The following is a 24,622-nucleotide window of genomic DNA, read 5'->3' on the forward strand; positions in this document are numbered from 1 at the left end:
TTTTAATTTATTTATCTTATTTTATTTTATTAATTTTTTTTTTAAAAGTACCTTATCTTCACCATACCTGGTTGTCCAAATTAGGCATAATAATGTGTTAATTCCACGACTGTATGTATCGGTTGATATCGGTATCGGTAATTAAAGAGTTGGACAATATCGGAATATCGGATATCGGCAAAAAGCTATTATCGGACATCCCTAATTATTTACAATCCGGGGGGTGGGATGCGGAGGGGGTTGGGGCGGGGTTAGGTTTGGTTGATATCAGCACTTCAGTCATCAACAATTATATCATCTGAGAAATGGACATTGTAACAGTGTAGGTCTGACTTCATAGGATATGTACAGCGAGCAGTGAACATAGTGAGCTCAGAAAGCATAAGAACAAGTATATACATTTGATTATTTACAATCCGGGGAGGTGGGATGTGGTGGGGGAGGGTGTTAGTCTAGGGTTGTAGTTGCCTGGAGGTGTTCTTTTAGTGCGGTTTTGAAGGAGGATAGAGATGTAATACTGTCATCTCGCAGAGTAAAATAAAAAATATACGAGGTTGCCTTCAGCCACAGTTTTTGACCCAGCACTAATTAGAGACCCTAGCAGATTCTGTTTTTTCGTACATCACGCACCTGACAACTAAGACCAAGAACAAATAGAGTAGTGTTGCCGCAATTATTCAACTTATTTGATGTGATCAATAAGAGTTTAACGGGAGAATAGTACGACCACGTACTTTACGACACCGAGCAAATACGTCAGAAGCAGTGGCGGGCCGTCAGGGCCAGCAAGGCCTTCTCTGCTGGCCTAACATTGAGTTAAAGTTAAGGTGAGGGGAGCAGTGAGCAGCAGCGGTGGCCGCGCCCGGGGAATCATTTTGATGATTTAATCCCCAGTTCCAAGCCTTGATGCAGATTGCCAAGCAGGGAGGTAACGGGTCCCATTTTTATAGTCTTTGGTATGACTCGGACGGGGTTTGAACTCACGACCTACCGATCTCAGGGCATCATGATCATAATTAAAAATAAAAGCAATTTTTAGTTAATTAAATATCTAAAAGTATTCATATTCTCTTCATGTCGTATTATGCTCGTTCCAGTGCTGGTGTTTTTAGTTTTAGTTTGTATCCAATCAGAATTCAGCTATCTTATGTTGCCATGCTGTACCAAATCTGCCGAAGGCTTTCAGAATCAACAATGCGGGCGTCCGTGCACTGTAAGTGAACGGGGACATACAGGTGATAGACATTTGCGATAGCCAATCAGATCACGTGTTGTTGTCAGTAAGGCCTTCGAGCTGGCCTCACGTTGAACGTGACATTTACGCGTCCTGTGATTGGTTACTCATCAGGACCGTTAGCGGATGATTTTGAGAACACACAGAGTTGAGAGACAGTTGTGATAGCCAATCAGATCACACGTTGTTGACAGAATCCTCTCTAAGTAGTCTGTGATTGGATACTTACTTGTCATTCCAAAGTGAGTATCCATTCACAAGTTTCAATTTAGAAGGAAGCCGACAGTGTTGCGCCGTCGCCAGATCGGGATAGCAGAGAAGGAGAACAAAACGTTGATTAGGTGGCAGATATATTGCAGCGTCTCGGAAGAGTTGGTGCCACAGGGAATTCTGGGAATTTGTTCTGTTGTGTTTATGTTTTGTTGCGGTGCAAATTTTCTCCCGAAATGTGTTTGTCATTGTTGTTTAGTGTGGTTTCACTATATGGCACATGTTTATGACAGTGTTGGCGTTGTTCATACGGCCACCCTTAGTGTGACATGTATAGCTGTTGACTAAGTATGCCCTTCATTGACACGTGTGATCAATATCAACAGGATCATTAATTTTGGTAATGATCGGCCAGGGTGAAATATTTTCTTGACATCTACCCCTAAAGGCCATTATTAACCTAATAAACGCTACAATATATTTGCAAGACCATATTTATAAATGATATATAAAAAGAAACTACATCTTGTTTGACGATGTCCATCAACCCCGGAAGCTAGCTTAGCTGTTCTAACTATCAAATGTGGAAATACTCGCCATTTCCACTCGAATCAGCTGACGACGAGGGGTATCACTGGCTTATACGGCGTCGAATAGTAAGTTCAAATATTTTATTTTTTCACTTTTAATATGTTTTTTGCCATTTTAATTGTGACAGTACCACATAAGATATGTTGTAATTGCTGATGCGTTTTAATTGATTTTTAAATGCGCCAGAAAATAACCCGGTTTGTACACTGTTGATGTGATTCAATGCGCATTAGGGTGTAAATGTGTTCCTGTATAGTATTTCTATAGCAATGGTCATGTGGTTGACATAAATGATGGTATTTTGAGAGGTGATCGTTGAAGTCGGACATCACTGAAGGTCTAGGTGGGAAACGCAAGGCCCGCCACTGGTCAGAAGCCATTTTTTTAATGCCAAAGAATATTAAGTAAAATTAGATGAGAAGATGTCAGGTTCAAACACCGATGACATCTATTAAACAAGACAAGAAGCAAAAAATTAAACAGAGACGGAATTAAATTTGGCTCAATTTGAGGAGAAATGTTTGGGCTGTACTTTTGTACAGTCTCCAGCATGCTCTGGCGAAAGATTGTACGCCACCTCTTTTATTTGGACTTTCCCTGATTACCTGGCAACAGCTGTTTCTAAGCCATCGCCTTTGACTACAACAGTTCAAAGAAAAGGTCGTAAAACAGTTCACAGAAAAGGTCGTAAAACAGTTCAAACATGCGGTGCCTGGAGGTGCGTCAGGCCCTGCTTCCCCTCCGCTTTGTAGTTCTTGGGTCAGACAATATCTTTCTGTTGATTACAACACATGAAAGAAACAGAACACCTTCATGTTGCGCCCCATCCTATACAGTGGAGTTTTAAAAGCCTTTTGATTGGTAGGATTAAAGACAGTTTTTGTCCTCTCGCCGGGAACTCAATGTAACACAAAGTTTTGTGATAACTTAGATACAATTATTCTAGCATGAACTTTTCTGGAGAAATTGTGTGTGAATGTGTTAAAAGCTGAAGCCGAACTGAAATGCTGATGAAATGAGAACAGGTGATATACATAGTTTCATCTTTATTTTTTAACAATGCCTTCACTCCGCTAGCCCGCGAGCAGCTAGTATTGAAATCCATGATTTTAAGAGTTAAACGTAAACTAGCTAAAATGATGGCATAAAAAGTCATCATGCCAACATCGGAACAGTAACCGCGCTAAAAGGGTATTCGCAAAGACTCGGGTTTACCACTGAAGGGCCTTGAGCCGGCTATTAGGGTGCCTGATTTAAAACACTAAATTCAGCTCCTTGATATCAGTTTAAAAAACTAGTCATAGAGAATAGAGCCGTTAATTGGAGCATAAGACAGTTTTTAATTGACGCACCTTTCTTATTTCCTCCCAAAGAGTATGAGATTTGCGTCACAACCGGAGACACAGATGACGCTGAAACCAAAGAGAGCGCCTGGATTGTGCTGGAGGGGAGGAAGGGACGTTCGAAGGAATTTCTGATGGAGAACTCGTCGAAGAAGAAGAGGTTCTTGCGGTAGGTTCTTGCTTGTGTGCATTCTTCACACTTTATGAGATGATCCACACCATAATGTCCACATTGCTTCTCTCCAGCCAATTGAACAACAGGCAGGAGAATGTTAGGTTCGTTGATATGCAGGGTCAAATGGGACAAAATTAATTAAATAGATCAATCTTAAAATAATTACTCAAATGTTATTTAAATATTTCATGATTCAAATAATTATTTCATGAACCTGTGTGGTCGAGCTTCATGAATTGAGTTTATCTGTCAAACTCACCCATCAAAGTCAGTGGGCGGGGCTAACAAAAACCTAATCCAATGATTGTTTTGGTCATGAAATAATTAAATACATCACTAAAAAAATAAAATTAAAAAAAAAGGGATTACTCCCTATATGTGTATATGTTTGTATGTATATATTTATATATATATGTTTGTGCGGGTATATATATATTTATATATATATGTATGTGTGGGTATATATATATATATATATATATATATATATATATATATATATATATATATATATATATATATATATATATATATATATATATATATATATATACTGTATATATGTATCTGTTTATATTCTTTTATTTCCGATGACTATATTATTAATGTATTATTTATTTTTCTTTATTTTTCTTTTTTTTCTTTGTTTATTTAATTGATGTATTTGTAGATATTACTTTGTTTTTTTTGTTGTTGTTTCTTTCTTTTTGGGGGGGAGGGGTGGGGGGTATGGGGGTATGGGGGGATATAAACAAAAATATCTTGACATTTAGGGCAGACAATAGATATATGATTTATGTGAATATGATGTAATGGATAGGAATGTCTGATGCTGGATGTCAATAAAAAAGAAAAGAAAAAAAAATACATCACTAAATCACAAGATAATTCAATCAATCAACCAAAGTGTACTTATATAGCCCTTAATCACAAATGTCTCAAAGGGATGCACAAGTCACTCAGATCCCACATCAAGGCAAGAAAAATCTCAACCTAATGGGCACAATGAGAAACCACAGAGAGGTGCAATTCATCAACATTATGACATGATGAAATCTATGATTAGTTGAATGATGACATTATTAATTAAATTTAAAAAAAAATAATGAAATTATCATCAATGTTTATTTATATAGCCCTAAATCACAAGTGTCTCAAAGGGCTGCACAAGCCACGACGACATCCTCGGTTCAGAGCCCACAAAAAGGGCAAGGAAAAACTCACAACCCAGTGGTATGTCAATGTGAATGACTATGAGAAACCTTGGAGAGGACCGCATATGTGGGTAACCCCCCCCCTCTAGGAGAGACCGAATGCAATGGATGTCGAGTGGGTCTAGCATAATATTGTGAAAGTCCAGTCCATAGTGGATCTAACATAATAGTGAGAGTCCAGTCCATAGTGGGGCCAGCAGGAGACCATCCCGAGCGGAGACGGGTCAGCAGCGCGGAGATGTCCCCAACCGATGCACAGGCGAGCGGTCCACCCTGGGTCCCGACTGTGGACAGCCGGCACTTCATCCATGGCTACCGGACCTGTGCCCCCCTCTCCCTTGAGGAGAAAATAAAATATAAAAATTAATTAGTAAATTGTGAAATATTGATATCATTCAATGAATTAATAAATCGTGAAATAATTAATCCAATTGTGAAATCATGAAATAGTTAAGTACAATGTGAAATAATTAATTAGACCATGAAATTATTAATTCAATCATGAAACAATGTTAAAATCGTAAACTAAATAAATATGTTCGGAAACATTTAATTAAATCATGAAATAATTGATTAAATTGTGAAATAACTCAACGGTGGTATAAGTAACTGATGAAATAATTCATTAAATAATTAAATTTAATTTTACATTAAATAAATTAATGACACATTTAATAATACTAGAATGTAAAAACCCCAAAACCAGTGAAGTTGACACGTTATTAGCTCATTTGGAATTTGATGCCTGCAACATGTTTCAAAAAAATCTGGCACAAGTGGCAAAAAAGACTGAGAAAGTTGAGGAATGCTCATCGAACATTTATTTGGAACATCCCACAGGTGGGTGCCAGGATTGGGTATAAAAGCAGCTTCCATGAAATGCTCAGTCATTCAAAAACAAGGATGGGGCGAGAGGGTCACCACTTTGTCAACAAATGCGAGAGCAAATTGTCCAACAGTTTAAGAACAATTGCAAGGAATTTTGGGATTTCACCATCTCCAGTCCGTCATATCATCAAAAGGTTCAGAGAATCTGGAGAAATCACTGCACATAAGTGATGATATTACGGACCTTCGATCCCTCAGGCGGTACTGCGTCAAAAACCGACATCAGTGTGTAAAGGATATCACCACATGGGCTCAGGAACACTTCAGAAAACCACTGTCAGTAACTACAGTTCGTCGCTACATCTGTAAGTGCAAGTTAAAACTCTACTATGCAAAGCCAAAGCCATTTATCAACAACACCCAGAAACGCTGCCGGCTTCGCTGGGCCCGAGCTCATCTAAGATGGACTGATGCAAAATGGAAAAGTGTTCTGTGGTCTGACGAGTCCACATTTCAAATTGTTTTTGGAAACTGTGGACATCGTGTCCTCCGGACCAAAGAGGAAAAGAACCATCTGAATTATTATAGGTACAAAGTTCAAAAGCCAGCATTTGTGACGGTATGGGGGTGTATTAGTGCCCAAGGCATGGGTAACTTACACATCTGTGAAGGCACCATTAATGCTGAAAGGTACATACAGGTTTTGGAGCAACATATGTTGCAATCCAAGCAACGTTATCATGGACGCCCCTGCTTATTTTAGCAAGACAATGCCAAGCCACGTGTTACAACAGCGTGGCTTCATAGTAAAAGAGTGCGGGTACTAGACTGGCCTGCCTGTAGTCCAGACCTGTCTCCCATCGAAAATGTGTGGCACATTATGAAGTCTAAAATACCACAACTGAGACCACAGACTGTTGAACAACTTAAGCTGTACATCAAGCAAGAATGGGAAAGAATTCCACCTGAAAAGCTTCAAAAGTTGGTCTCCTCAGTTCCCAAACGTTTACTGAGTGTTGTTAAAAGGAAAAGCCATGTAACACAGTGGTAAAAATGCTGCCATTAAATTCTAAGTTAATGATTATTTGCAAAATAAAATTAAGTTTCTCAGTTCCAACATTAAATATGTTGTCTTTGCAGTCTATTCAATTGAATACAGGTAAAAGCCAGTAAATTAGAATATTTTGAAAAACTTGATTTATTTCAGTAATTGCATTCAAAAGGTGTAACTTGTACATTATATTTATTCATTGCACACAGACTGATGCATTCAAATGTTTATTTCATTTAATTTTGATGATTTGAAGTGGCAACAAATGAAAATCCAAAATTCCGTGTGTCACAAAATTAGAATATTACTTAAGGCTAATACAAAAAAGGGATTTTTAGAAATGTTGGCCAACTGAAAAGTATGAAAATGAAAAATATGAGCATGTACAATACTCAATACTTGGTTGGAGCTCCTTTTGCCTCAATTACTGCGTTAATGCGGCGTGGCATGGAGTCGATGAGTTTCTGGCACTGCTCAGGTGTTATGAGAGCCCAGGTTGCTCTGATAGTGGCCTTCAACTCTTCTGCGTTTTTGGGTCTGGCATTCTGCATCTTCCTTTTCACAATACCCCACAGATTTTCTATGGGGCTAAGGTCAGGGGAGTTGGCGGGCCAATTTAGAACAGAAATACCATGGTCCGTAAACCAGGCACGGGTAGATTTTGCACTGTGTGCAGGCGCCAAGTCCTGTTGGAACTTGAAATCTCCATCTCCATAGAGCAGGTCAGCAGCAGGAAGCATGAAGTGCTCTAAAACTTGCTGGTAGACGGCTGCGTTGACCCTGGATCTCAGGAAACAGAGTGGACCGACACCAGCAGATGACATGGCACCCCAAACCATCACCTAACCATGCAAATTTTGCATTTCTTTTGGAAATCGAGGTCCCAGAGTCTGGAGGAAGACAGGAGAGGCACAGGATCCACGTTGCCTGAAGTCTAGTGTAAAGTTTCCACCATCAGTGATGGTTTGGGGTGCCATGTCATCTGCTGGTGTTGGTCCACTCTGTTTCCTGAGATCCAGGGTCAACGCAGCCGTCTACCAGCAAGTTTTAGAGCACTTCATGCTTCCTGCTGCTGACCTGCTCTATGGAGATGGAGATTTCAAGTTCCAACAGGACTTGGCGCCTGCACACAGCGCAAAATCTACCCGTGCCTGGTTTACGGACCATGGTATTTCTGTTCTAAATTGGCCCGCCAACTCCCCTGACCTTAGCCCCATAGAAAATCTGTGGGGTATTGTGAAAAGGAAGATGCAGAATGCCAGACCCAAAAACGCAGAAGAGTTGAAGGCCACTATCAGAGCAACCTGGGCTCTCATAACACCTGAGCAGTGCCAGAAACTCATCGACTCCATGCCACGCCGCATTAACGCAGTAATTGAGGCAAAAGGAGCTCCAACCAAGTATTGAGTATTGTACATGCTCATATTTTTCATTTTCATACTTTTCAGTTGGCCAACATTTCTAAAAATCCCTTTTTTGTATTAGCCTTAAGTAATATTCTAATTTTGTGACACACGGAATTTTGGATTTTCATTTGTTGCCACTTCAAATCATCAAAATTAAATGAAATAAACATTTGAATGCATCAGTCTGTGTGCAATGAATAAATATAATGTACAAGTTACACCTTTTGAATGCAATTACTGAAATAAATCAAGTTTTTCAAAATATTCTAATTTACTGGCTTTTACCTGTATAGGTTGAAAATAATTTACAAATCATTGTTATTACACAACGTGCCAACTTGACTGGTTTTGGGTTTTGTATTTAATTCATATAATTCGTATTAATTCAGTACATTTAGGTAGCTATGTAAAGATGTATTTAGATATTTAAATTTGTCCCATTTGACTCTCCATTGAAGACGCGTTTGACAACAAGGTGATGCTTTAACCTTACGCAGCTTGTACTGTAAATCATTTTCTGCTCCTGTGCAGAGGACACGTTGACAGGTTTGAGTTCTCGTCCAAGAACCTCGGCGACATCGTCGGTATCTGCGTGGGCCACACGTCCAAGGATGGGAAGAAAGTAAAAGGAGAGATTTACTGGCATGTGAAGGAGATTTTTGTGACTGAAAGAGAGCTGGGCAACAAGTAAGACATTTTGGACGCTGACATTAAGTTTGGATGATTTTTGCATTGATTGACCACCACTTGTGTAAATTTGACATAAAACATGTGACAGACACAAACTATTCATCAATTTCAAATACACAGTACATGTGCTATACAGGAGGTCCTCGCGTTGTGAACTACTTTTGTTCCTAAGGTGCTACCTAAAAAAGGTCACTCGCACTCTCCACAGAACACACGTATGTTTTCAATTCATTCATGAGAACATGTCCGTAACCATGAAACGTGGTTAACCGAGGACCACCTGTATCTATAATATCCCCCTACAAATATACAAAAGATGCTGACGTAACAATCACTTTCACATCCATTCATGAAAAATGACAGGATGGTAACTTCTGTCAACATGCCATGATATTATGCTGATTGTTCGTAAAATGTTCAAAACTTTTCACTAGCTTGGATGGGAAGTTTACCTGAGAAATATTGGTAATATTTATTTGCTCAGTTATTTTTTTTGGTATTATATTTACAGTATTTAAGCATTTTTTATTGGAGAGTTGTGTATCTTTTTTTTTTTTTAATATATTAACCATAAGTATTTAATAATACATTATATTTAAATTGACATTAAATATATACAGATATTTATTTTGTTTTGTCATTATTTTAATGTTTATGTATGTATATAAATCAAACTAAAATATGTATGTGCGTAATATATATATATATATATATATATATATATATATATATATATATATATATATATATATATATGTATATGTATATGTATATATATATATATATATATATATATATATATATATAAATACGTGCATACATATTTTATTTAGATTAGTAAGGTATTACTTTAAGAACACAAGTCATTTCCCTTTTATTGAACATGAATACAAAATATTAGTATGTTCAGTGGAACATTGAAAATTATATTTATTTTTGTGTTTGCGTGTGCATTTTACTTTAGTTAATATTTTAGTAAATGTTTGTATTGTATTAGACAATACATAACTCTTTTTTTTTTTTCAATTTCATTTCTATTTAGCAAAACATTGAAATTAATGAAATATTGCCTACATTTGCATAAACATTTTTTTGTGTTTTTGTAACATCCACTTTTACATCCATTCATGCATAATGACAGGATGGTAACTTCTGCCAAAACACCTATGACTTCATTTCTGGAAAATGATGCAGATTGTTGGTAAAATGGTCAAAACCTCCCAACTGTAGCTTGGATGGGAAGTTAAACAGGGAAATCTTGGTAATATGTAACTGCTGAGGTGTTTTTTTGTATGTATTTATTTTTCAGTAAACTAATTGAAAATTGAACGGTGTATAATGAATATTGCGATGTTAACTAACTACATTTTTAATGTACAAGTGTGGAACTTTTATTTTCTATTTTTTTAATGTATTAACGATACGTCTTTAATAATACATTTTATTTCAATTTCATTATTTTTTTTGTTTTTGATTTGAATGTTTTTATATTAACCACATAAGGCCTTCACTTCACTTTTTATTGAGAATCATTGGACATTCGTTTATAATAATGTTTTATTTTAATTTGTACTTTAATACATTTGATACTTTATTTGCCATTTTACATAATTCTTCATATACATTTTTTATTTAACAAAAAAATGAGTACAATATTGCATACATTTGCATTAAATAGTGTTTAGTAATAACAGCCACTTTCACATCCAAACATGCAAAATGACAGGATCGTAACTTCTGCCAACACAACAATAACACAATCTGACTTATGCCTTAAATTCTGGAAAATGATGTCGATTGTTCATAAAATGGTCAAAACCTCCCAACTGTAGCTTGGATGGGAAGTTAAACCGAGAAATATTGGTAATATGTAACTGCTGTTGTGGTTTTTTTGTATTTATTTATTTACTTGAAGTAAACTAAATTAAATAGTTAACATCGCAATATTCATTATACACTAACTATATTTTTAATGTACAAGTGTGTAACTTTTATTTTCTATTTTTTAATATATTAACAATACGTCTTTAATAGTACATTTTATTTCAATTTCAATGTCATTTTTTTTTTATTCAAATGTTTTTATCTTAACAACATAAGGCCTTCCCCTTTTATTGAAGACATTGAACATTTGTTTATAATAGTGTTTTATTTTAATTTGTACTTTAATACATTTTATACTTGATTTGACATTTTACATAATTCATCATTTATATTTTTTATTTAACAAAACATTTATTTTATACATTTGCATTAAACTGTGTTTAGTAATAACCGCCACTTTCACATCCAAACATGCAAAATGACAGGATGGTAACCTCTAACACACCTCTGCCAACACAACAATAACACAATCTGACTAATGACTTAAATTCTGGAAAATGATGCCAATTGTTCGTAAAATGGTCAAAACCTCCCAACTGTAGCTTGGATGGGAAGTTAAATAGAGAAATCTTGGTAATATGTAACTGCTGTTGTGTTTTTTTTTTTGTATTTATTTATTTATTTATTTGAAGTAAACTAAATTAAATGGTGTATAATGAATATTGCGATTTTTAATGTACAAGTGTGTAACTTTTATTTTTTTAATATATTAACGATATGTCTTTAATAATACATTTTATTTCAATTTCATTATTTTTATTATTTTTTATTTTTTTTATTTTAATGTTTTTATCTTAACAACATAAGGCCTTCCTATTTTATTGAGCATCAGTGGACATTTGTTTATAATAGTGATGGCCGCTTAAAAGCAGGAAGCACCAGCGTGACCACACAATGCAGAGAAGGTAGGTACTGTGCGGGTAAAGATATGTTGACTGGGTGAAAGAAAGAAGCACCAATTTGACTCTAGGATACAGAGAAGGTAGGTAATGTGCAGATAAAGATATGTTGCCTGGGTGATGGCAGGAAGCACCAGCGTGACCCGAGGATGCAGAGAAGGTAGGTAATGTGCAGGTGAAGCTATGTTGTATGGGTGAAAGAAGGAAGCGCAGGTGTGATCGAGGCAATGCAGACAAGGTAGGTAATGTGCAGGTGAAGATATGTTGCATGGGTAGAGGCAGAAAGCACAAGCGTGACCCCACTATTCAGATAAGGTAGGTAATGTGCGGGTGAAAATAGGTTGAATGGGTACAGGCAGGAAGCACCAGCGTGACCTTACTATGCAGAGTAGGTAGGTAATGTGCAGGTAAAGATATGTTGTATGGGTGAAAGAAAGAAGCACCTGTGTGTCCCCAGGATGCAGGGAAGGTAGGTAATGTGCAGGTCAAGATATGTTGAATGGGTAAAGGCAGGAAACACCAGCTAGACTCCTGGATACAGAGAAGGTAGGTAATGTGCAGGTAAAGATATGTTGAATGGGTAAAGGCAGAAAGCGCCAGCGTGACCCCACTATGCAGAGAAGGTAGGTGATGTGCGGGTAAAGATATGTTGTATGGGTGAAAGAAAAAAGCACCGGTGTGACCCCAGGATGCAGGGAAGGTAGGTAATGTGCAGGTAAAGATATGTTGAATGGGAGGAAGGCAGGAAACACCAGCAAAAGTCGGTCCCGTCCATCGCTGCTTGCAGCTTTAATTTTAATTTGTACTTTAATACATTTTATACTTGATTTGACATTTTACATAATTCATCATTTATATTTTTTATTTAACAAAACATTATTTATTGCATACATTTGCATTAAACAGTGTTTAGTAATAACAGCCACTTTCACATCCAAACATGCAAAATGACAGGATGGTCACCTCTAACACAGCAATAACACAATCTGACTTATGACTTAAATTCTGGGAAATGATGCCGATTGTTCGTACAATGGTCAAAATTATTCCCTCCATGCGTACCTGACTGGATCCTTCTCTGCTCCCTCGTTTTCAGGTACATCTTCAGCTGCGACGCCCGGGTCCCCTTGTCCCCGAAAAGGGACGACTTCTTGACCGTCGAGTGCACCAAGTTCATCGAGAGCTTTGCGAGTAAAGCCCGCAGCCTGGTGCCGGTCAAGTACGAGATCATCGTCATCACGGGCGACGAGAAAGGTGCGGGCACGGACGCCAACGTCTTCATCACCATCTTCGGCTCCAACGGCGACTCGGGTCGGCGGCAGCTGCGACAGAAGTTCCGCAACCTTTTCGAGCGCGAGCAGACGGACCGATTTCTGCTGGAGATGCTGGACATGGGCGAGCTGCAGAAGGTTCGGGTGGAGCACGACAACTCGGGTCTGAACCCCGGCTGGCTGTTGGACCGCGTGGAGGTCACCAACACGGCGAACGGGGTCACCACCATTTTTCTGTGCGGGAAGTGGCTGGACACCAACAGGGCTGATGGAAAGATTGCCAGAGTCCTCTACCCCAAATACTAGTCCACGTCTCAGGTACTTTGACGTAATGACTCAGGAAAATCAATGTGCCATTCTTTGTAACAGCTTTGTAATGTTTTATAAACGAATAAATTCCCACTTGGATGTTCTATTGTGAGTCCATGCAAACACCCATAGAACATAAGAGCAATAATACGGAGTACACTAATTATTATTAGAGATGTCCGATAATGGCTTTTTTGCCGATATCCGATATCCCGATATTGTCCAACTTTTAATTACCGATTCCGATATCAACCGATACCGATATATACAGTCGTGGAATTAACACATTATTATGTCTAATTTTGTTGTGATGCCCCGCTGGATGCATTAAACAATGTAACAAGGTTTTCCAAAATAAATCAACTCAAGTTATGGGAAAAAAATGCCAACATGGCACTGCCATATTTATTATTGAAGTCACAAAGTGCATTATTTTTTTTAACATGCCTCAATACAGCAGCTTGGCATTTGGGCCATGCTCTCCCTGAGAGAGCATGAGGAGGTTGTGGTGGGCGGGGTTGAGGTGGGGGGAGTGGGGGGGGTAGCAGGGGGTGTATATTGTAGCGTACCGGAAGAGTTAGTGCTGCAAGGGGTTCTGGGTATTTGTTCTGTTGTGTTACGGTGCAGATGTTCTCCCGAAATGTGTTTGTCATTCTTGTTTGGTGTGGGTTCACAGTGTGGCGCATATTTGTAACAGTGTTAAAGTTGTTTATACGGCCACCCTCAGTGTGACCTGTATGGCTGTTGACCAAGTATGCGGGCATTCACTTGTGTGTGTGTGAAAAGCCGTAGATATTATGTGTTTGGGCCGGCACGCAAAGGCAGTGCCTTGAAGGTTTATTGGCGCTCTGTACTTCTCCCTACGTCCGTGTACCACTCTGTACAGCGGCGTTTTAAAAAGTCATACATTTTACTTTTTGAAACAGACACCGATAACTTCCGATATTACATTTTAAAGTATTTATCGGCCGACATCTCTAATTATTACTACCACTAGAATAAAGTAATTGAATAATTCTCATACAATGACGTACATTTTTGTTTTTTAATTACAAAAACATGCAAACAAACATGTATTCTGTGATTGATATTTTAAAAAAAATACAAGCAAAAAAAATGTGTTCCTCATGATGTCACGACTTTGGTAATGGCTATGTTAATGTTTTTATTTTTTTTATTTTAGACATTTTGTTTTAGTTCAACATTAATCTTGTGACTTTACAACATTGTGCTTATAACATCAAACACGTTATTTTCACATTATTTTTGTAGCTTTATGACTATTTTCTTGATTATTTTACTTCACTTTTCCAACTACTTATTGTGGCATTAGACAGTTGTATTAACTCTGGCTTAAACAAAACAAACAAAATAATACATCTTAATATGAAATGTTTTTCTGGTAATACACTATATTGCCAAAAGTATTTGGCCACCTGCATTGACTCACATATGAACTTGAAGTGCCATCCCATTCCTAACCCATAGGGTTCAATTTGATGTCGGTCCAACTTTTGCAGCTATTACAGCTTCAACTCTTCTGGGAAGGCTGTCCACAAGGTTGCGAAGTGTGTTTATAGGAATTTTTCGACCATTCTTCCAAAAGCGCGTTGGTAAGGTCACACTGATGTTGGTCGAGAAGGCCTGGCTCTCAGTCTCCGTTCTAATTCATCCCAAAGGTATTCTATTGGGTTCAGGTCAGGACTCTGTGCAGGCCAGTCAAGTTCATCCACACCAGACTCTGTCATCCATGTCTTTATGAACATTGCTTTGTGCAGTGGTGCACAATGATGTTGGAAGAGGAAGGGGTCCGCTCCAAACTGTTCCCACAATAAAGCCGACAGTTGACTTTGGAATATTTAGGAGCAAGGAAATTTCATGACTGGATTTGTTGAACAGGTGACATACTATGACAGTTCTACACTGGAAATCTCCACACTCTCCATGCCTAAGTGCTTGATTTTATACACCTGTGGCCGGGCCAAGTGATTAGGACACCTGATTCTGATCATTTGGATAGGTGGCCCAATACTTTTGGCAATATAGTGTATTTCAACTATTAGTGGGACATTTTTTATCAATAGAAATACAACTTTACTCTCATAACTAAAACATTGATTCCTCATGACATCACAATGTTTTTTCCTGGTTATATTATGACTTTTAGCTAAAAAAAAAAATATATATACATAAAAATGTTTAACGGTACTATGAAATAATTCTTGATAATATTATTAGTATTTATTCATACAACAGTGACAAGTTGCTCAGGATGAGTGTCAGTTCATCCATTGTCCCTGGATCACTGATTACTTGTCTGACAGGCCCCAGTTTGTGCGACTGGGAAGCTCCCTGTTGGATACTGAGCACTGCAAAAACTGAAATCTAAGTAAGATTAATATCTCAAATAAGGGTGATATTTGCTTATTTTCTGTCTGATAAGATCATTCTTCTCACTAAGCAGATTTTATGTTAGAGTGTTTTACTTGTTTTAAGGGTTTTGGTCCTAAATGATCTCAGTAAGATATTACAGCTTGTTGCTGAGATTTGATGACCTATATTGAGTAAAACATGCTTGAAACTAGAATATCAACTGTTGGAAAGCTGTGTCATCAACACTCACAAGTATAAAATGTATTTTTCAAAGTAATAATTTCTTATTTGAAGCATAGACAAAAAAATCATGACACAATTGTGTCTCATAATTAAAACAGATGAGCCAAATGAACTTTGCTGTTTTATTTTCAATGAAACAAGAGAAAACACGTACTCATATAGTAGTACAGTTGGCACAGTACAGTAAACTGACAGTTAATATTTAAACATTTAACATGTGACGTTTGTAACTATAAACCCCGTTTCCATATGAGTTAGGAAATTGTGTTGGATGTAAATATAAACGGAATACAATGATTTGCAAATCCTTTTCAAGCCATATTCAGTTGAATATGCTACAAAGACAACATATTTGATGTTCAAACTGATAAACTTTTTTTTTTTTGCAAATAATCATTGCCTTTAGAATTTGATGCCAGCAACACGTGACAAAGAAGTTGGGAAAGGTGGCAATAAATACTGATAAAGTTGAGGAATGCTCATCAAACACTTATTTGGAACATCCCACAGGTGTGCAGGCTAATTGGGAACAGGTGGGTGCCATGATTGGGTATAAAAGTAGATTCCATGAAATGCTCAGTCATTCACAAACAAGGATGGGGCGAGGGTCACCACTTTGTCAACAAATGCGTGAGCAAATTGTTGAACAGTTTAAGAAAAACCTTTCTCAACCAGCTATTGCAAGGAATTTTGGGATTTCACCATCTACGCTCCGTAATATCATCAAAGGGTTCAGAGAATCTGGAGAAATCACTGCACTTAAGCAGCTAAGCCCGTGACCTTCCATCCCTCAGGCTGTACTGCATCAACAAGCGACATCAGTGTGTAAAGGATATCACCACATGGGCTCAGGAACACTTCAGAAACCCACTGTCAGTAACTACAGTTGGTCGCTACATCTGTAAGTGCAAGTTAAAACTCTCCTATGCAAGGCGAAAACCGTTTATCAATAACACCCAGAAACGCCGTCGGCTTCGCTGGGCCTGAGCTCATCTAAGATGGACTGATACAAAGTGGAAAAGTGTCTGTGGAAAAGTGACTGTTGAACAACTTAAGCTGTACATCAAGCAAGAATGAGACAGAATTCTACCTGAGAAGCTTTAAAAAAGTGTTTCCTCAGTTCCCAAACGTTTACTGAGTGTTGTTAAAAGGAAAGGCCATATAACACAGTGGTGAACATGCCCTTTCCCAACTACTTTGGCATGTGTTGCAGCCATGAAATTCTAAGTTAATTATTATTTGCAAAACAAGAATACATTTTATGAGTTTGAACATCAAATATCTTGTCTTTGTAGTGCATTCAATTGAATATGGCTTGAAAAGGATTTGCAAATCATTGTATTCCGTTTATATTTACATCTAACACAATTTCCCAACTCATATGGAAACAGGGTTTGTATTTTGAACAGAAATAGTTCATGAACAATCAGATAAATTCTTCAAAATTACAATTTTGGCCGGGGGCCGGGCTGTATATATGTGCTAATAATTGACTGAAAGAGCACGCACATGTCATGTTATCAATGGAAAAATGCATTTTTAGACCATATGATTTGCCTGAGCGGCTAGGAGACCCCGAGAGTAACAAGCGGTTGCCTTGTTGCCTTTCCATTAAGAAAAATAAATTAGTTTTTAGTATAAGTTTGCTGGTTTCAATAAATGTAATGTTGAGCGCATATCATTATGTCAAGATAATGGCACTAGCATTCACTTAATTTAAGAATATTTTTCAACATATTGAGCAAAAAGGTCTCTTTTTTTTTTTTCTACCAAGAAAAGTGCACTTGTTATTAGTGAGAATATACTTTTTTAAAGGTATTTTTGGGTTCATTGAAGTTAGCTAATTTTACTTGTTTTGGAAATTTTCTTGTTCTATTGGCAGATAATTTTGCTTAGTTCAAATAAAATACCATTAATTTTTGTGTGTTTTTTTGCTTGTTTTTGAACACTGACTTTTTGCAGTGTGGTCAGTGGTGTAGGTGCTCTACAGGGGACTGTCCGGTCTCCTTTCCTGTTCACCCTGTACACCTCAGACTTCCAGTATAGTTCCAGGTCCTGCCACCTGCAGACGACTCTGCTGGGGTCGGGTGTATCGGAGAGGGACAGGAATTGGAGTACAGGACACTGATCGGTGACTTTGTGCAGTGGTCTCAGGCGAACCATCTGCTCCTTAATGTGGACAAGACCAAGGAGCTGGTCATCGACTTCAAGAAGAAAATGACCCCTGTGGAGCCCATCAACATCCAGGGCCGGGAGGTGGCACTAGTGGGCAGTACGAATTCCTGGGAGTCCACTTGAACAGCAGACTGGACTGGAAGGACAACTGCAAAGCTGTATACAAGAAGGGCATAAGCAGACTCTTTTTCCTGAGGAAGCTTAGGTACTTTAATGTGTGCAGCAAGCTGTTGGAGATATTTTATCAGTCTGTTGTGGCCAGTGCCCTGTACTTTGCAGTGGTTTGTTGGGGGAGCAGCACCAGCAAAAGAGACTTAAATCGGATTGACAAACTGATCCGGAAAGCCGCCCAAACTATTGGCACGCAGTTGGAGGCGTTTGTGTCAGTGAGGGACAGGAGGACACTGGACAAACTGCTGGCCATCATGGACAATCCTGCCCACCCACTCCACCTGACAATTGAGGGACAGCGGAGTTCATACTCCAACAGGCTCCTTCAGCTTCGTTCCCACAGTGTTCCATTCAAGAACTCCTTCATTCCGCACTCCATCCAGCTGTATAATCACTCACCATACAGCAATAGATGATATTTGTCTATTACCTGACCACTTCTACAAATCCCGTTTCCATATGAGTTGGGAAATTGTGTTAGATGTAAATATAAACGGAATACAATGATTTGCAAATCCTTTTCAACCCATATTCAATTGAATGCACTACAAAGACAAGATATTTGATGTTCAAACTCATAAACTTTATTTTTTTTTTGCAAATAATAATTAACTTAGAATTTCATGGCTGCAAAAGTAGTTGGTAAAGGGCATGTTCACCACTGTGTTACATGGCCTTTCCTTTTAACAACACTCAGTAAACATTTGGGAACTGAGGAGACACATTTTTTAAGCTTCTCAGGTGGAAATCTTTCCCATTCTTGCTTGATGTACAGCTTAAGTTGTTCAACAGTCCGGGGGTCTCCGTTGTGGTATTTTAGGCTTCATATTGCGCCACAAATTTTCAATGGGAGACAGGTCTGGACTACAAGCAGGCCAGTCTAGTACCCGCACTCTTTTACTATGAAACCACGTTGCTGTAACACGTGGCTTGGCATTGTCTTGCTGAAATAAGCAGGGGCGTCCATGGTAACGTTGCTTGGATGGCAACATATGTTGCTCCAAAACCTGTATGTACCTTTCAGCATTAATGGCGCCTTCACAGATGTGTAAGTTACCCATGCCTTGGGCACTAATACACCCCCATACCATCACAGATGCTGGCTTTTCAACTTTGCGACTATAACAATCCGGATGGTTCTTTTCCTCTTTGGTCCGGAGGACACGACGTCCACAGTTTCCAAAAACAATTTGAAATGTTGACTCGTCAGACCACAGAACACTTTTCCACATTGTATCAGTCCATCTTAGATGAGCTCAGGCCCAGCGAAGCCGACGGCGTTTCTGGGTGTTGTTGATAAACGGTTTTCGCTTTGCATAGGAGAGTTTTAACTTGCATTTACAGATGTAGCGACCAACTGTAGTTACTGACAGTGTGTTTCTGAAGTGTTCCTGAGCCCATGTGGTGATATCCTTTACACACTGATGTCGCTTGTTGATGCAGTACAGCCTGAGGGATCGAAGGTCACAGGCTTAGCTGCTTATGTGCAGTGATTTCTCCAGATTCTCTGAACCCTTTGATGATATTACGGACCATAGATGGTGAAATCCCTAAATTCCTTGCAATAACTGGTTGAGAAATGTTTTTCTTAAACCGTTCAACAATTTGCTCACGCATTTGTTGACAAAGTGGTGACCCTCGCCCCATCCTTGTTTGTGAATGACTGAACATTTCATGGAATCTACTTTTATACCCAATCATGGCACCCACCTGTTCCCAATTTGCCTGTTCACCTGTGGGATGTTCCAAATAAGTGTTTGATGAGCATTCCTCAACTTTATCAGTATTTATTGCCACCTTTCCCAACTTCTTTGTCACATGTTGCTGGCATCAAATTCTAAAGTTAATGATTATTTGCACACAAAAAAAATGTTTATCAGTTTGAACATCAAATATGTTGTCTTTGTAGCATATTCAACTGAATATGGGTTGAAAAGGATTTGCAAATCATTGTATTCCGTTTATATTTACATCTAACACAATTTCCCAACTCATATGGAAACGGGGTTTGTATGTTAGCTACCTCTCTTTGTTTATAATGTATATTTTTTGCTGGATCTACTCTTTATTTTATGCTGGCCTTTTTTTTTGCCGCAGCTGTTACATTTACTGTAATATTGTACATGATAATTGGGATTTGTTATATATTGTATATATTATATAAAAATATCATATATTATATCAGTACATATTATATACTGTATATATAATATGTAATTATTACATATGCTATATTTTATATTGCTACTATGGTACATTTTTTGTCTACTTTATTCCTGCATTATCCTTTCCCTCCTTACCATTTCCATCCTTTGTAACTGAGCTACTGTGTGGAACAATTTCCCTTGTGGATCAATAAAGTTTGTCTAAGCCCTAGTCTATCTCTAAGTCTGACAGCGTAAGACATTTCTTGCAACATTATTTGTTTTTGTGACTTTGACTTTCGTTTCTCATAAAAAATATATATTTATTGCCATAATGAACAATTTTGTTTTTTCAGGAAAAAAAGCTGACAAAACATTACGTTGTGATTGTTTTTTTCTCCTAAAATATGCTTACTGTAACATTACAACTTCATTCTAATAATGTCATCTTTTTATGATATAAATATGTTCATATTGTTTAAAAAAATGTATTTGATTGTTTTATCAAATGTATCAAATTCAATTGATTTATGATATAAATATGTACATATTGTTTAAAATTTCTTGCAACATTATTTGTTTTTGTGACTTTATGACTTTTGTTTCTCATAAAAAATATATCTTTATTGCCATAACAATGAACAATTTTGTTTTTTTCAGGAAAAAAGCTGACAAAACATTACGTTGTGATTGTTTTTTCTCCTAAAATATGCTTACATTACAACTTCATTCTAATAATGCCATCTTTTTATGATATAAATATGTTCATATTGTTTAAAAATTTTGTTGATTTGATTGTTTTATGAAATGTATCAAATTTAATTGATTTATGATATAAATATGTACATATTGTTTAAAATTTCTTGCAACATTATTTGTTTTTGTGACTTTATGTTTTTCGTTTATCATAAAAAGTATATCTTTATTGCCATAACAATGAACAATTTTGTTTTTTTTCAGGAAAAAAGCTGACAAAACATGATGTGATTGTTTTTTCTCCTAAAATATGCTTACTGTAACATTACAACTTCATTCTAATAATGTCATCTTTTTATGATATAAATATGTTCATATTGTTTAAATTTTTTGTTGATTTGATTGTTTTATGAAATTCATCAAATTTAATTGATTTATGATATAAATATGTACATATTGTTGAAAATTTCTTGCAACATTATTTGTTTTTGTGACTTTATGTTTTTCGTTTATCATAAAAAGTATATCTTTATTGCCATAACAATGAACAATTTTGTTTTTTTTCAGGAAAAAAGCTGACAAAACATGATGTGATTGTTTTTTCTCCTAAAATATGCTTACTGTAACATTACAACTTCATTCTAATGTCATCTTTTTATGATATAAATATGTTCATATTGTTTAAATTTTTTGTTGATTTGATTGTTTTATGAAATTCATCAAATTTAATTGATTTATGATATAAATATGTACATATTGTTGAAAATTTCTTGCAACATTATTTGTTTTTGTGACTTTATGACTTTTGTTTCTCATAAAAAATATATCTTTATTGCCATAACAATGAACAATTTTGTTTTTTTCAGGAAAAAAGCTGACAAAACATTACGTTGTGATTGTTTTTTCTCCTAAAATATGCTTACATTACAACTTCATTCTAATAATGCCATCTTTTTATGATATAAATATGTTCATATTGTTTAAAAATTTTGTTGATTTGATTGTTTTATGAAATGTATCAAATTTAATTGATTTATGATATAAATATGTACATATTGTTGAAAATTTCTTGCAACATTATTTGTTTTTGTGACTTTATGTTTTTCGTTTATCATAAAAAGTATATCTTTATTGCCATAACAATGAACAATTTTGTTTTTTTTCAGGAAAAAAGCTGACAAAACATGATGTGATTGTTTTTTCTCCTAAAATATGCTTACTGTAACATTACAACTTCATTCTAATAATGTCATCTTTTTATGATATAAATATGTTCATATTGTTTAAATTTTTTGTTGATTTGATTGTTTTATGAAATTCATCAAATTTAATTGATTTATGATATAAATATGTACATATTGTTGAAAATTTCTTGCAACATTATTTGTTTTTGTGACTTTATGTTTTTTGTTTATCATAAAAAGTATATCTTTATTGCCATAACAATGAACAATTTTGTTTTTTTCAGGAAAAAAGCTGACAAAACATTATGTTGTGATTGTTTTTTCTCCTAAAATATGCTTACTGTAACATTACAACTTCATTCTAATAGTGTCATCTTTTTATGATATAAATATGTTCATATTGTTTAAAAAGTTCTAACTTTTGAAGACAAAAGAGATCAAACAAAAACAGCTTTTATGGTTTTTCCCAATTTATTACAAAAAAGAGGACATACAAAAGGATAATATACAAGCCATGAAACAACTTCAAAATAATACAAAAAAAAGAACCAACAAGTTTGGATTTAGCAATGTCACTTTTGAAATGATCATTATTTGTATTAAGAATAAATAAAGTACAAAAAAGTTCACCACACGTGAATCTAACACATATTTTGCTCATCCACACACTCGTCATCATTAATGCACTATTGCTTTAATATTAATGATAAATAGTTCTATTTTCAGATAAAATATCCTCTATTGAAAAACATTGCGCAGTCACGGCTAAAAAAGCAGATTTATACACAAACACACACGCACGCACGCACACAAATACAAGGATGGCGGCAGCCCTTTCACTGGCACTATTTGGGCTATTTTCTTCTCTTGTTCAAGCAGCAACAAAATCAATAATAGTCTTTGTTTATTCAATCTCAACCGTATGCCATTGAACCAGTGCATTAAAACCTGAGAAAACACGCTTTTTTTTTTTTTTTTCAGAAACCGTTGTGCTTTAGAAACCTTGCCTTGTGTACACTTTGGGAGGAAACTGAGAAGAGTGACAAATAGACTATAAAGAAAAAAAAAAGTGCCTTTTTGTTGTTACAATTATTACAGCAAACCCCAATTGTTTTTTTATGAATAAACGTATTGACCCCTTCTTTTTTTTTTTTAGGGAAAAACATCTGAGACCAAACTTTTTTAAATTTTTTTGTTTGTTAAAATCATATACTATTGTTTAGCAGCTCTACACTGCGTCATTGATCATCTTTAAATTATTTCCACTTTTATCCAGTAAGTGTCTATGTCACTGATGCGTGGTGCCGTCTGATGGTTTCAATGTATACAAAATGTCTTCGGGTAAAATATTAAGAACAAAACAGACAATTTTTTTTAAATCATGTTTTCAATCTCAGTGAAATATCATATTTCTTGGCTGCTCTTATTGTTTCTGTCGTCACAATTGTATTCAAACCTGCCTCATAACTCCATTGTTATTTGTTAACTTGCTAGCAACCCTTGAGACACTGTATTAAAAAGGAAACGCGATGTGTGAGTGACAGGAAGAAAAGTAATTTGGCACCACCTGCTGATTTGAATATCCCGTAAATTCCGGACTACAAGCCGCTACTTTTTTCCTACACTTTGAACCCTGCGGCTTGTAAGATGGAGCAGCTAATTAATGGGTTTTTCTTTGCTGACGCCAATTATAAAAATTATTTTATAAAAAAAACAAGCAAAAACACTAAGAGGGTGTTTTATTGTATGTGCTATGGCGCCATCTTTTGGACGAATTCGCTCTTCTGCTGTGTCCTTCATTTAACGGTAGTGCCGTTTTTCTAATGCTAACACTTTTACGATAATTAACTTACAATGGCATTATTTTCGTATGGTTTCAGTTTCACAAATTCCTCAGTAAATTCACCAAAACGTAATTGTGGAGTTATTGAGTATGTTGATTGGAGAGCTACTATGACTCCTGTTTTGTTTCATCAGCCGTTTTACTGCCGTGTTACAGGCACCGTTTGGAAACATTTAAGGGATGTAAATAAACATTTACAGAATCTTACTGTTACGTGTTGTTTCATTGGTCACTTTTGTATTAAAATTAGCCTCATAGTTCCTCCACTGTGGTTGTTTGTTAACTTGCGAGCAACCTTTTGGACTCTGTTTTTCATTTCAAATACAGTATAAGGTGTCTTCTGGAAAATATTCAGGGATAAATTCAGCTTTTCTGAAATCATGTTTTAAATATGAGTGAAATATATTTATTCGATGCTCGTTTAGGGCATTTTTCAATTGTCCACCATTTTATCAAAATAGCATGATCACTTCCTCACTCTTGTTTATTAACTTGCTATAAAGAAAAGTAAGAGAGGAAGAACAGCACTGACAAGCTATTGGGAAAAGTCATTTTGAACCACCTGTTGGTTGGAATGTAAATGTCTCTAGACCGCAAATATAAGTCGTCTTCTAGGAAATTATTAAAGACTAAAGTCATCTTTTTTTTAAATAATGTCTTAGATATGGGTCAAAAATCATATTTCAGC

At 36.3% G+C, this 24,622-nt stretch overlaps 1 protein-coding gene across 1 annotated transcript in view; it reads left to right on the forward strand.

Moving 5' to 3' along the window:
* loxhd1a (lipoxygenase homology PLAT domains 1a) overlaps window positions 1-13,227 on the forward strand; it is a 123,687-nt gene extending 110,460 nt beyond the window's left edge. Inside the window, exons 39-41 of the mRNA XM_061926659.1 lie at window positions 3,409-3,547; window positions 8,584-8,739; window positions 12,622-13,227. Of these exons, the coding sequence (XP_061782643.1) occupies window positions 3,409-3,547; window positions 8,584-8,739; window positions 12,622-13,102 (776 nt within the window). The 3' untranslated portion in view covers window positions 13,103-13,227. The remainder of the gene's footprint in view (window positions 1-3,408; window positions 3,548-8,583; window positions 8,740-12,621) is intronic.
* Window positions 13,228-24,622: the final 11,395 nt, after the last annotated feature.

The sequence above is a fragment of the Nerophis lumbriciformis genome, linkage group LG32 (assembly GCF_033978685.3).
Source record: "Nerophis lumbriciformis linkage group LG32, RoL_Nlum_v2.1, whole genome shotgun sequence".
In the NCBI taxonomy this organism is placed as follows: domain Eukaryota; kingdom Metazoa; phylum Chordata; class Actinopteri; order Syngnathiformes; family Syngnathidae; genus Nerophis; species Nerophis lumbriciformis.